The sequence below is a fragment of the Halyomorpha halys genome, unplaced genomic scaffold (assembly GCF_000696795.3).
Source record: "Halyomorpha halys isolate HHAL.00 unplaced genomic scaffold, Hhal_1.1 Scaffold862.1, whole genome shotgun sequence".
NCBI classification, from domain to species: domain Eukaryota; kingdom Metazoa; phylum Arthropoda; class Insecta; order Hemiptera; family Pentatomidae; genus Halyomorpha; species Halyomorpha halys.
This window is the reverse complement of record NW_027115572.1, coordinates 127,946-141,916: the sequence shown is the minus strand read 5'-3', so window position 1 is coordinate 141,916 and position 13,971 is coordinate 127,946. Positions and strand designations below refer to the sequence as shown.

At 34.0% G+C, this 13,971-nt stretch overlaps 2 protein-coding genes across 3 annotated transcripts in view; both read left to right on the top strand.

Moving 5' to 3' along the window:
- The first annotated feature begins 524 nt into the window (after window positions 1-524).
- Window positions 525-5,870, top strand: LOC106686695 (spidroin-2). 2 transcript variants are annotated; one of them, XM_014430135.2, is made up of 2 exons: window positions 525-600; window positions 5,152-5,870. In XM_014430135.2, the coding sequence occupies exons 1-2, from the start codon at window positions 555-557 to the stop codon at window positions 5,715-5,717; spliced, it is 612 nt and encodes a 203-aa protein (XP_014285621.1). In that variant the 5' UTR covers window positions 525-554; the 3' UTR covers window positions 5,718-5,870. The 2 variants fall into 2 exon arrangements, with proteins under 2 accessions (XP_014285621.1, XP_014285620.1); XM_014430134.2 differs by lacking the exon at window positions 525-600 and adding an exon at window positions 2,877-3,021.
- Window positions 5,871-11,144: 5,274 nt separating this feature from the next.
- LOC106686694 (streptococcal hemagglutinin) overlaps window positions 11,145-13,971 on the top strand; it is a gene marked incomplete in the record, with an annotated part of 5,518 nt that continues 2,691 nt past the window's right edge. Inside the window, 2 exon segments of the mRNA XM_067052599.1 lie at window positions 11,145-11,285; window positions 13,365-13,971. Of these exon segments, the coding sequence (XP_066908700.1) occupies window positions 11,198-11,285; window positions 13,365-13,971 (695 nt within the window).

The following is a 13,971-nucleotide window of genomic DNA, read 5'->3' as shown; positions in this document are numbered from 1 at the left end:
CTTATAAATTAGTAGTTTGTTTTCTAGTGAGAGATGAGAGGTCCGGCTGAGCAGTCATATTCCAAAGTTAAGGTTGATGAGGAACTGTGAGAGGTTACAAAGTAGATGTTCAATATCTAAATGAATTTATTTGACGAAGCTGACATACCAAGTTTAATTTTGAAATTATCAGATCTCTCTCCCTTAAAAAAAACTAGATCCCGTACTTATGAACAAAACTGGCAGAACTTACGATTATTCGGTACAAATGCTCAACTGAAGACGCGGTTTTAAACATAAATTGGAATTCCATCGGAACTGAATGGTATTTATCTTTAAATAAATGATTTTACTTTTACTGACTTATTGAATAATGTTAGTGATTGAAACAAATCTATAAATAGGCCGTTAAGGAAAAAGTATTTTGCTACCATACTTTTTTCATTTATGCATGCATACGAATAACAACCGCTCTTCGTGTTTAGGAATTTTTTCACGGTTAATGCAATAAATATAATGCTTGCCTATTGTAACTCACAGTTCAACAAGATGAGGGAAGACCGCAGCCATTTCCCATGCCCTTACAGACACCTAACTCAGCTGTGGTTGATCGACATAAGAGTAAGTATAAGAGTAAATTTTAAATCTATTTGGTTTCTAAATCTATACAGCGCAATGATTGTCCACATCCTATTTCCTCCTTTAAAAACCTAAAAATCTTATTTGATCAAATGAAATATTACAGATTTATTCACTAACTTTATAGAACCTTCCGAATCCCCGACATATAAGTGGAAATGACCTATTAGCACGATTTATTCCGGTAGAAGAAGGAAGGAACAAATATGTAAGGTGATGCAAGGAACATTTCGACACCTTCCTATAATTTGTGGTATCGAAAATTTACATTCGATTTATTGGTGACATCGATGGAAACACCAGTATCAATTCTTTTCATTCAATACACGCCAATTTCCAATTTCAGGTGCTTTTTAAATATTGCTCGATTTATACTATCTTAAAGTCTGTTCTTCCATTTTAAGTAAATATTTAAAAAGTGATATAGTCCCGTCGCTCCCTGGGGATCTTAGGGGGGCGGGTCTGGTCGGGAAGGATTGTCTTTTTTGTGTGTTGTGATCACTTGTGAGATTGCCTGTCGTGTACATGTCGACATGTCGTTTCTTCTTGTGACATGTCGTTTATCTACCAACCAACTAAGTGTCTGTTTGAAGAATGATATAAATAAGGCTACCACGAAGGGCTGGAGTGGAGGGTTTCAGGCTGTTTTCCAATTTTAGGCGCTTGTTAAATATCTTATAGTCCCTTCTTCCCGGTTTAAAGCAAATATTTCAAATATGATATAGGACCGACGCTCCCTTGAGGCCTTCGTCTGTAAATTGTATATGTATAATGTATTGCATTGTATTATGATGTATTCTGTAAGCATATAAAAAATAAAGAGGTTTGAAAAAAAAAAAAAGAGAGGCCTTCGTTGGGTGGAGCCGGCCGAGAAGGATTGCCTTTTTTGTGTTGTGATCTCCTCTTGTGACATGTCTCTTGACTTTCTCCCGCTAATATCTGGAACTCCTATGCAATATTTTGACCTCTTTTCAGGGTATTATTTTGCGCTCACAATGGGAAGTCATCGGTATTTAAAATATCGATACTTTTCTTCCGATAATATCCGATATCGATACTGCGTATCAATAGTACGCTAGTTTGGTGCTATTGCAAAGTCTAGGCAGGGCAGATCTTGGTGATATTATTATTCTAATCACCGTAAGTGGACGGTTGTCAAGAAATAAATATTAATTGATATAGGTGAAAATCGGAAACCTGGTGGAAAACTGCTACATTCAACAAAGATCCTCTAATCAAGGATACACATATTTTTGTATTGCTACATCCCCCTCCCCCTTCAATCCACATTCCTACTAACATTTTCATATATAAATTTCGTCAATCCACCCTATCACTTTTCATATATAAATTCCGTCAATTCACCTTATATCTACAATCATTAGAACGAGTGAAAAAACTACGATTTTTTTTTCAAAATTATTTATATCTTCCGGTCGAGCTTAGCTCTGAATATTGCGGAGTTTAAAAATACTTTCAATATTTCTAAACTTACCACCGTTCAATTAGAAAGTTCAGTTGAAATGTAGAACTACACAAAGCACTTAATTTAGATATTTTCTAAAATAATATCTGGCCCCTGGTGGGCCTTACATGGTTGATGTAACCGTTACATTATATATACATTTTTTTTAACAGTAGATTATGGGGGGTATAGTCTCGTAACTATTTTTATTAAAGGATGTTTTAATTGTAATAGTTATTAATCCCGAATTATACTATGTACATGTACTTTTTTAATAGTTTCAGAAATTCTTCGTTATAAATAATTGTTTTATTTTGTTTTTCTAAAAAAAAAAAAAAAATAAAACAATTAGAACTATTACAATTAAAACAAGAGATGTTTTAATTGTAATAGTTATTTACGTTAAATTGTATCATTTGTTTTTTAATTATAAGTTTTAACATTTTTTTGTTCTAAGCAAATTGTTTTTTTTTTTAATTGAAGAGCATGCAAACAATATAGTTGCGAAATGTCGCTTCAATACAGTTGTATTATTGACTGATCCTCAAGATCCATAAAGACAAAAATATATTTCTATAACAGTCAAGAAAAAAACATGCATCCGTTAAAATAATTCGTGGTGTTTGTTAACAGGGGCAGAATGAAAAATAAAACTTGTTATTTGTTTTTCTCAAAGACCTAATGAACCAAGCCCGTTCCGATTCCAATGAACCAAAACAACACTTTAGCTTCTTAGAATTTATTTTCGAACCTGAGGGGCATGCAATGGAATAAGAAGCACCTTTCGTGTTTAAGAATTTTACTGAAGGATATTAGCGTTCATCTTCCCCATATAAATGCTCAACTCAGTTTTCAATGTCAGTTGAACATAATGAAGTCTCTCCCGCTCTTCTTCCTGGCAGTTCTCCTGATCACAGCAGCGGCAGGCGCACCTCTCAGTACGTAATGAGTAATCAATTATCAAAAATGTAAATATTTATTACATCACAGATGTATAACAAATATATTTATTCTATCAATTTCCATTCAATGACCCTGAACAGATAGTTCTACATTTTTATGTAAAAAAGTAGTTTCCTTTGTTATTTATGATGATGACATTTTTTTTATTATTAAAAAAAGGTATTCCGGTTAGAGTAATCATAATAATAAAAGTTTTTTTTACGGTGATATTTTTACAGCTTTCAAAGCATACAGCCCATTGTCAGCTGAAGGTGTCAAAATGAAAACTTGATATGTAGATAGGAGAAATATCACGAGACTACATTCATAATCCTAAGTTGATTCCAGTAGGCTAATGGGCCTTGCAAATGAAAGACCGCTTGGAATTCAATTTACTCATGATAAACTGTATAAATATAATATATGATATAATATATTAATTAATATAATATATTATATTGACATACTTTCATCCAAAAACAGCATTCAACAAATTTTTTTTTCCGTCATTGAGCTTAAGATGTTTGTTGTTGTTGTCTGTGGCTTTAGGGCGTAAAACCCTGAGGTCATCAACGCCCATGTTTCGTGCTTTATAATTCTGTTTCATTTATATTTATAATTCTATTTAACTTTATTTTTCTCTTTAAATAATTTCGAATACAAATTTAAATAATTACTTCTTTTGATATTTTTTATTACGTATAACAGATTTTCTGGTTTAAATCTTATTCAAAAGGCCATTCCTTTTTAAGAAAACTAAGACCATTTCCACGTTCTTCTGGTCATCATTCAGAGCATCCGATACACTCGGTCCTACTATGTGGCTGCTTATTGATCAGGTATGCATGAGTTAAACTCGTATGACCTATTCTCAATCTGGCGATAGCTACCTCCTCCCTGCGATTGGAACGGTTTGATGTGGTCCATGGTTTAGTGGTTTTTTTTATAGTCTTTAATTATCTTGGCGGGCTTTCATCCCACATGGCTTGCCAACTAAATGATATCTCATTTTTCATTGGATGATTCAAAAGATGTTTGTTAAATCAACCTAATCTGGAATCCATCATAAAAGAAAGCATCAGATTCGATCTAACGACCCCCAAAACCTCTGTGATATGTCTCTAATATTTGGAAATTTTCGTTCTCCATGTTACTTCAACAATCTTTAATTTACAAAAAACATGTCATTAGATTCAGATAAATTCACAGAATATATTTGAATAACCGTCCATGCTATATCTGCGCCACTACTCCTCTCCCGTGAAACAACAAAATTAATTTATTTTCATGAATCTCCTATTTTTCTTCACATGATATTTGAGGCCAAGTTGAATTTCAGAAAAGACCAAATTGTTGAAATTAAACATTTGAAACCTAAAACAGTTTGTATGAGGTGTGTATGAGGGTTTAGATGATTGATATCGAGTTCTGACCAAATCGGCTACAAAAGGAACATTGAGGGTGGTGATGGATGACTTGATTTGTGACGATGAACGCGCATTAAGGATTTTACGAAGGAATTAGAATTGTAAGAATTGGATAAGAGAGGATTTTTTTGGTTCAGTGGACTCCAGATAGGCCATTACTGTCATACAAATGAGTTTCTTGTAAATAGTTGGAAGTTTTGACCATTTTCTTGTAAGTACTGTAATAGTTGGAATCGACGAGGAGTTTCCTCTCTTTTCAGTTTCGTATGAGGATTCAAAGTCAGTCATTTGTATGTATTCCTATACATAGAAGACTACATCCAAGGATGTAGTCCTAGTTAACGGATATGTTCGACAGGAATATGTGGGGCAGGAAGTTATGAGGATAAAGGGTAAATGTGATTTAACGGAATTTATTTAATCCTCCAGCTTTGATACCATTCTTCAAGAGTGGTAATGTGGGATTGGAGGATTTGGGATACAATGGAAGGGTTATTCACTGATAGTTGACATATGTCACTAGCATAAATGGTAAGGACAGTGTTAGGAGTTATTTTTAAAAATTGAATTCAAGAAAACCCATTCCGTTTACGATTACTTGCATCAAGTATTCTAATTTCATTTATATGTATGCAATTTAAATAACTGGACCATTATCGCATGTTTTAATTATATTCACAAACAATTTACATTTTTCAGATGATGATGATAATGATGAATACGAAGAACATGAAGAGCATTCATACGTTTATAGTAGTTCATCTAATCCTGGTCAGCAACACGAAGCACAATCAGCCCTAAGAAGCCCATTCTTTCCACCAATGAGCTTCGGGTTCGACAGTCCAAGGCAGCAAAACTTCGGTAGTGCATTCGGCTCCGGAGGACTCGGTGGTTTTCCAAGTTTCGGCGCTTTCCCAATGTTCCCACCACTTGGACAGATGAGTGCAGGAGGTTTCGGTGGCGGAAATGGGCAAACTTTTCAGATACAGCATCCAGGAGGTTTCGGACAAATCAGTAGTTTCAGTGGCCCAGGATCCGCTGGAAGCGCAGCCTTTGCACAAGCGAGCTCCGCAAGCCCAGGTGGTTCAAGCAGCCAAATGGTAATGAAACCAGGAGGCTTCGCCTTCACCCAGACAAGTTCAAGTGGTCCAGGCGGTAGCAGTCAGGTTGCTGTTAGTTCGCACAGCTCAAATTTCCAAGACGGTCAAACCTCTGATGCAGAAGAAGAAGGAACCTCCCCGTCTATCGCAATCAATTTTGACTGATTGAAAACGCCACTCATAAGCATTTAAAAATAAGCTATAGAGCAAATTGATTTCCATTAAAAGTTTTAATTCAGCTTAACGAATCATATCATAAATATGGTTCCCAAACAGTCAATCCCACATTATCAATAAATTAATAGATTACAAACCTAACATTACATTAATTTTCTACTCAAGAACTGTTCCTAAATGATAAAAAGAATAATAATGGACCTGATTTTATCACTACATGTAAGCATTGTTCCAACTAAGCTAACAAAGCTTTTTACTTTGCAGTTTTATACATTTTGTAATGCTTTGAACTAAATAGCATTTCTTCACACTAATCGACAAATTTTCTCTCTTTATAGAACCAAATGGAAAGGTAAGTGATGAGAGTCAAAGCGTTAAAAAGATCAAACCCAAAATAAGCTGCCTCGAATTATAAAAAATTACCTTGCTTAGCTAACAATTGAAAACATAAATTAATATAAAAAAAAAAAAAACCTTCAGAAATACGATAAAGAACAAAATTAAAATAAAAGTGTCTTTTAAGATCAAATAAAATGAAACGAAAGAATAAACAAAATTAATAAATATAAAATATAATGCTGCAACTGCTGAGAATATTATCCGATGTTTTCAAGTCCAATTGTTCAAACGTTGGTTTGCCCACGTCTATAGGGTACCAACTACCATCTGACTAAATACACAAAGGTTTTTGTTGCAAGCTAAAATAATCTTTGCTGGCTGTTGTTTCTGCATTTAAATATTAAAAACACTAGGTAATAAATACACATAAGAGGGATCTTTTTAAATAAAAAAAGAACTAATAACGAAATTTTAAAAAAAATACAAATGTAATGAAATAAAAAATCTACGTCTATTAGGAAACATTTACAATATAATATTAAATATGGCGTTAACAGATATCGTTGTTTATACATTTATTTTTAGAAGTACAACCACCTCAAGCCATTAATCTTCAATGCTTCAGTTCTCTTTTATCCACAAGGCATTGAAGATATTATTGTGGATACTAGTATAAATCAATTATTTTATAGGGATGACCCAGCCTGTATCTACTTCAACAATCAAAACGAATCCAACTGATAGCAGCCATTTGCTTAGACCTCTAGTGTAAGAGGTTTTCTAGTTTATGTTCCAATTGCCAACTTGTTTTAAATCAGTGTGTATAAATACAGAAAATATTTTAGTATTTTATTTAGGCAGATATTTTTTAGGGAAAAAATAATAAGTTTTATTGGTATCAATATTTTAACAAAGGGCGATAGGGTGGTATTTTAATGGAGTTGGCTATAGCAAAGAGATATGATTTCTAAATATCACTTCCTTCAAGTAATCAAAATAAATCAGATTTCCCTTTTAAAATGATTTTGAATTACCCGTTGTAAAATAAAACAACAATGAAGATAGAAGATACAAACAAAAAGATTAACAATTTTAATTATATTTTTTTTTACTTCTAGTCCTAACCCTAGCAATAACTGACGGCAAACTTGTCACTAGTAAACTACAAATATGTTAAAGCTTCAGAGATACATTAAAACGTAGGACCAAATTGAGACTAATTGTTCTGTTTCTATTTTCTGAACTAATCGTTGAAAAATTTAAAAGTCAACCATAGTGATGAATGTTCTTGGAATTGGTTTCTGGAAACTCTTCTCTCAAAAATAAGCTTTTCATTTCTTATTTTTAGTAGTAATTTTAAACTTGAACAATATTGTTCCATTTAGACGGAAGATATGAACAGAAGGTGGCCCCCCCCGCAAATAATATGCACATGCTAAGTAGCACTAGTGCCCCATGGGGCCAATACAGTCAAATAGACACTCTACAACTAGGTGCGGACAATAAAGCAAAAGTGAGAGAGCCATTTTTTCTCGGGGCAAATCTATTCTTCATTTCTTTAATGAAAATCATCATGCGTGAGTAGAAAGTAAGGAAGGTCTTCCGGGCAATAGAAGAGGGGGCTGCGGAAGAAGAGAGAGAATTAAAGAAATATGTTAACACCTTTCAACATCTTTTACTTCTTCATCATGACCATCATCAGCAGCAATTTCAATTTTAAATCGAAATTCATTAATCCTTTCTAAACAAAAAATGTTTTCTTCGGCCAACCCCTGCATCCGTGTGTAAATTATTTAATACGTTTTTCTGTCACTTTATCTTTTATTTTTCAAATACTGGACTAACCCAACCAGCATTCTAAATTGAGGTAGCGCATATATGTTTTCCCTTTCCCTTCCATAGCTGCAACATATGGGCGTATCGATATGGTTGTGTTAGATATTAAATGGAAGGCCTCGAACATGTGTGTTCATACAGGTAAGGTAGCTAGTTAGGTGAATGGAAAGGGTGAGTCTTGTGGTTACAAGACGTAAATTATCGAAGGATGAAAATTTTCTCTACAGGGTACGAGTCAATAGTCGCGAAAGAGTATGCAAGTCTTGACGGGTACGAGCAGCAGGTCATTACGATAGGAATTAAAGGTGTAGGAGAGGTGGAGGACCAACATAAACTAGTGTGAAATAAAACACATCAGATACGACAAAAATTGGTGGAAGAATATACTGAATCTAAATGTGTCTATTTAGTATTTCCCGAGAGGTACTGATACTTTTTTTTCCAATGCCTCTAAAACAAAATAAAAATAATAATTTAATGTTTGCTTTACGTATGGAAAAACATAAATCAGGTTGAGTATTACCTTTTTCTACCTGTGGTACTTTAAGGTTACGGTGCAATACTTATCTCGTTATTGGTAATTGACTAGAAAATATCCGGAGGTGAGGGGCCTCCTCATGTTGATACGCATAGAAGAGAGAAATAAAACAGTTATTATTAAAGACAAAAGATAATGATAAATATAATAAGAAAACAGTCAGAAATCTAAAAAGAAGTGTGAGGGGGAGGGGGAGGGAGTGCATCAGAAGAAAAGAGTTATATGGTAATGTTTACAGGGTTTTCGGAACTTTTCCTGTCCTACCACCTCCCAGGAAGGGGGGATGGGGTGATGGGAAAACTGGATTGAAACAGGGAGACTGTCAACGAATTTGATGTGTCTCCGTGTGATGTGTTGTTGTACAGTTTCTAGTTGTAGTTCGTTATGAATGTATGTCATATTACGTCTTTCATATTTAGTATTTCCCGAGAGGTACTGATATACTGGCAGCTCTGGGATAATCAAGCTGTTAAGAATGCAAAGGCCCGTGAGAGACCAGTAAGAAATTACTTTACTATGAATGAGTATATTCTTTTGTTAATAAAAATAATATATTTAAAATTATAATATTTACATTGTTTACACATTAGAACATTAAACTATTTACAATTCAATCAATAAATCGTAACACAATATTTAAACAGACATGGTAGTACTTGCTCTCTGGGGGGAAGCGGTAGAGCTGTTAGTTCTTCAGCTCACTTATAGGTAGCGTCACTATAGGTGGCTTTAGCATCCCGCTATGGTTCAAATGATTTTAAATTTGGTTATAAGATTGCTTTCTCAATGGAAAAATACTACAAAAGTGATGGTAAATTTAGTCAAATTTAAATGTTTTGTTATCAAATTTTTAATGTTATGCATTACTCAGAAACTCAACCGAAATGAGATGAAAAATTAGTATACGAATTGAGTTTGTGTTAAAGAAGTGCCATTTATGCATCTCAACTTTTTCCATCTTCACCCCTTACCATTTTTGTCGTGGTATTCATTTTGTTTTTCAGCCAAGACTCCCTGGTGTCCTACCTAACTGCCTAACCATGATTGGGGGTCAAGTTTTTCATTTTGTGGGACCGCCACTCAAAATGAAAAAAGTCAACGCCCAAGGCCAGATTCGAACCGGCACCGCCAATAGATCCCAAATTGGTAAGACTAAATCTAACCACTGAGCTACGGGCGGTTGTATCCATATATTAATGAAACAATTAAATCACTTTTCATATCTATTTCAAACTAATAACTTTATACCTTTTGACCTCAACATTCCATTTCAGGTTCCTTATTACTCAATCATATTCTCAGAGTTGAAGATTTTATATTTCATTTATTTAACACTATTATCCTTATGAGGATCATTCTCGAAGTCTCGAAGCGTTATCAGCACACAAAAGGCATTCAAACTAGTATAAAAATAAAGTGGATCAGAACTAGTTCAATGAACGTGCTTCTTTAGCGTTTAATTATGAATAAATGCTTATAGTTGCTTTATAAATTAAAAATAGGTAAGCTTATTTATTAATAATAAATTATAATCATCATTTGCTTATCCATTTTAGCGATAACATGTCATAGGGTTGGCACAGCATATAATGCAGAAAAATAGCGAATTAATGTATTTGGTAGAAAAACTGAACATATAAAGTTTTTCTGTAAAGCTAGTTAATTATTTCTGGCGATTGGGTAATTTTCTTGGAAAAAACTGAAAACGGAGAACTCGAACTAGAACACAATGGTTCTCCTAGCACCCAATTCAACTTGTGTCATGAGGACAATAAAATTATTGCCATTTACAGAATTGCAGTCTGTCAAAGATGCTACCTTTCAATTTTTCAACACTGAAGCCTAGAAATTATTTAAAACTACATTGTTTTATGAGGCTATGTAAGGGAGAAGAAATGATTTTTTCTCATTATTGAATGATTTTGTGAATAACTTTTATCCCACGCCCACAGGTAAAGAAATAGGAATATTATATTATTCCTAGTTTTATTGTCAATAGTGATAGTGTGATTTCTTAAGAAGAAAAAAGTTTTTTTAAAAGATATTGACTCATTGATATTATATATTTTTATTGTTTGACATGGGAAATTAGCCTGTAATGAAAATAGTTTAATGATGGGATTGTCTCCAGGATAATGATGATTTTTCAAACAATAGTTAACTTTAACGTTTGTAGCCGTGGGTGTGAGGTGTCGAGTCTGTAGGCTCGAGACCTATATTTTGTAGCGGCCCCACCCAATGAAAACTTGACTCATCCACTTTCATTAGATTGGTTGATTACCTCTATGATAACATCTCTCCCCTCCGTATGTCAGAAATGACCTTGTAGCGGGTAAGAAAAAAACAGGGGGATCACTAGTTTCGAATTTGACCACCATTTACAGACAAATTCTAATTTTTGTGCAAAGTAACAAAATAAAATATCACTTTTTACATTCAAATCAAAGCAGAACATGATTACGAATGAAGGAAATGTTACTAATGCACATAAAATGACCTTGGATTGTTTGCTTGATGTTAAACCAAATAAATGTCAGGCGGGCAGTAAGTCTCCGTCAATAGAAATAGACCAACGTGGCACATCAAGAATAGAATAGTGATATAAAAAAATATTTGGCCATTAATTTTTAATTAGTACAAATGAAAAACCAAATATATCATATTGACGTAGAAACTGGTAGTAAGCTTAACCAACTGCGTAAACAATAACTGGTATAAAGCTCTAAAAAAAAATTATTGAGGCCAGTCGAGAGCGATGAAGCTCGGTCCAGTCGCTATCGCTTTGGTTGTGGCAGGCTGCTGCCTTGCCAAGCCTTTCTACGATGGTTACTACTTTCCATTAGGTGAGTAGTCCAATAGTATGCTCAAGATAAAGTATATAAAGCAAAATATATACTTTATAAATGACAAAATAAAGTATAGGTAAGAATGTACGTTAGCTAAAATATAATTTTTCCAAGAAGTGCAAAACAAAATTTCTAGAACTGAATCTTTTTTTATTTTTTCTACAATAACATGAAAACCATGCATTTTTAAGAACAGTTCTAACGCGGTCTAGTGAAATGAGAAAGAGAAGGGGAAAGGATTAGAGTGCTCTAAATTAAAGTAAAGCAGATAAAAATTGAGGTTGAAATTTGTGATAAACCGCTCTAAAAGATAAATGAGCAATTTTTAACTTTCTAAAACTTTCAAGACCTCTTCTGACCCTATTTAATTGGATTAATATTCCGCCTCATAATTTCTAACCCTCCTTACTTTAAAACGGAGCGGTCAAACAAAAAAATCATTGGAATCTAATTGCAGAAAATTTGCTCTCTTTTAATTTAGTACAATTCATTCAAAAACTAAATGGTTTTCAACTGATTTTTTTTTTTAAGTTCAGAATAGCATCAAACCTAATTAAGCCAAAACTTTCCACCGAGATCCCTTCATAGTCTTCATTTGACTTAACGGTTCTGTATAAATTCGGGATCAGAGGTCTCATTTTTTGATTCCCCCTAGCCACGTACACTACACTGGAAGACTCCACGACTGTGATGCCGCCAGATGTTATCCATCGCGGAATGCATGCCAGGACCTGACTTTCCCCTACCTCCAGGACTGATTCGAAGACTAGCTGGCAAGGAGAGAGACCCGAAGCCATTATTATGGTAGTCACCATTTCGCTTACTACCAGCCTATCAGGACGAGCGAAGCAGCTATCCACAGAACGTGGACGCAACAGAGAAGCCGTCACAAACAGATAAGCCATAATTATTAGATCACCAAAGCTCTGTTCATATTTTGTATAATTAAATAATTATCATTTTTACTTACCCACTAATCCATTAGCCGCCTCAGGGATTTTATTTTAGTCACGAAAAATATATATGTGTTCATTGATAAGCTGCACAATATCTCTTAATTTAATCCCTTTTGTCCACACTAATTTAAGAAAATTAGAGCAAAGAAACAGGGTTCCTGCACTAAGGCACGAGCAGGCCGTGATGTAAACAAGTACAAAAACTCTTGTTTAATTAAGTCTAGATTTGTGTTGAAAAAAGAATGCATGGTACTCATGTTTATGTAAATAACAGGAATTTTCGTCGAAGTCATGTTTTGATGTCCCCAGAGACCAAATAACCGAAACTTACTAAATGATCTGCGTGTAGTAAACGTACCTAAAAAACGGTATGTAGTACGAAGCTGAAACTACACATTTAGGTCATGTATGCTTGGGATGTTAAAGTAATGTTTTCGCTAGTTTTTTGTAAAAATATTTTTAACGATTTTGATTAAATTCAGTGAATCAATGCACAATTAAGTTTTCAATAATACTAGATAGGTCTTATCCTAATTAAAATAGTTAAATAGAACTTATATGCCAAAGTCGAAACTGCACAATCTTTCTCGATTGCAATAAAAATTTATCTTTTGTTAAACTGTTTTATTCTTGGCAGAAACAAACTTCATGTTCGTTTTCTCCACCTTGATAAAAAGTAAAATACGATTTTTTATAACAATGGAAAAATAAAAAAAATTTGTTCCTAATTTTCGCTTAATTAATTTTAAGATTTTTTAAAACAAAAATAGCAATAAATTAACAAATTTACACAAAACTTGAGGACGTATGTAGGATGGAAGTGAAAGTTGTGTCATCCGCGCACCGTACTTTTTTTAAATTTCTGAGATGAATTGAGAGTTGAAATTCGTGCTAGCCCCCTAAAAGCATAAATGGACAAATTTTCATAACTTCGGTAAAACTTCTCAGATAAAAGTACCTTATACCTCATGTGCATTCAAAAGGGTTTGGAAAAATCGTATTACTGTAGAAATATCTAATTAGCAACAAATGCACATTACAGTATCATCTTTAATCAATATAATATGAAAATCAATTACAATCACTTCAACAAAATGATTAAATTAAATTATCATTTCAGGTATCGCCGGCTCCACAAGTGTTTCAAGTAGCCGTAGCGAAAGTTCAGCTTCAAGCCACAGTTCATCCGATAACTTTGAATCTTCATCCACTTCCCACTTTGCAGGAAGTGGAAACGATTTAGCTGACGCATCAGCTACTCGTACAACCATAAAAAAAACTACATCATCCCGTAGAAGTGTTTCGAAAAAAAAATCTTCGAGATCTTCCTACAGAACCAAGGTTTCTAGTGGCGTGATATCAGGTGCTTATGAAGTCCCGATAGTAGCTGGAGCGAATGGATATACCACCAAATCAAAAGTCAGCGCAGCTGAAAGCATCAACAATGCCAATTCTCAAGAGTTATCCAACAAGGGTTACATAGCAACTGGATTATACCCTACATCTTCCGTATACGGAGGACAATATTCAGAAACTGGATATGATCAAAGCTCCAAATCCCAATCCGCGTCGAAAGCAAGTCGATCACTAACTAACGAAAATTCTCAAACTGGTTACAGTAAAAATGTTTTCACACCGGCATTAGCTGCCCCAGCAGTAATATCCAATACTGGATATTCTCAAAAATCTAAAGTTAAGGCTGATCAAAGTGTAAGCAAAGCCAGCTC

Excerpts from the sequence above, each read along its gene's own strand:
- LOC106686695 (XM_014430134.2), top strand. The coding sequence starts at position 2,955 with ATGAAGTCTCTCCCGCTCTTCTTCCTGGCAGTTCTCCTGATCACAGCA. Across the intron at positions 3,022-5,151 it reads AGCGGCAGGCGCACCTCTCA|ATGATGATGATAATGATGAA; the intron begins GTACGTAATGAG and ends TACATTTTTCAG.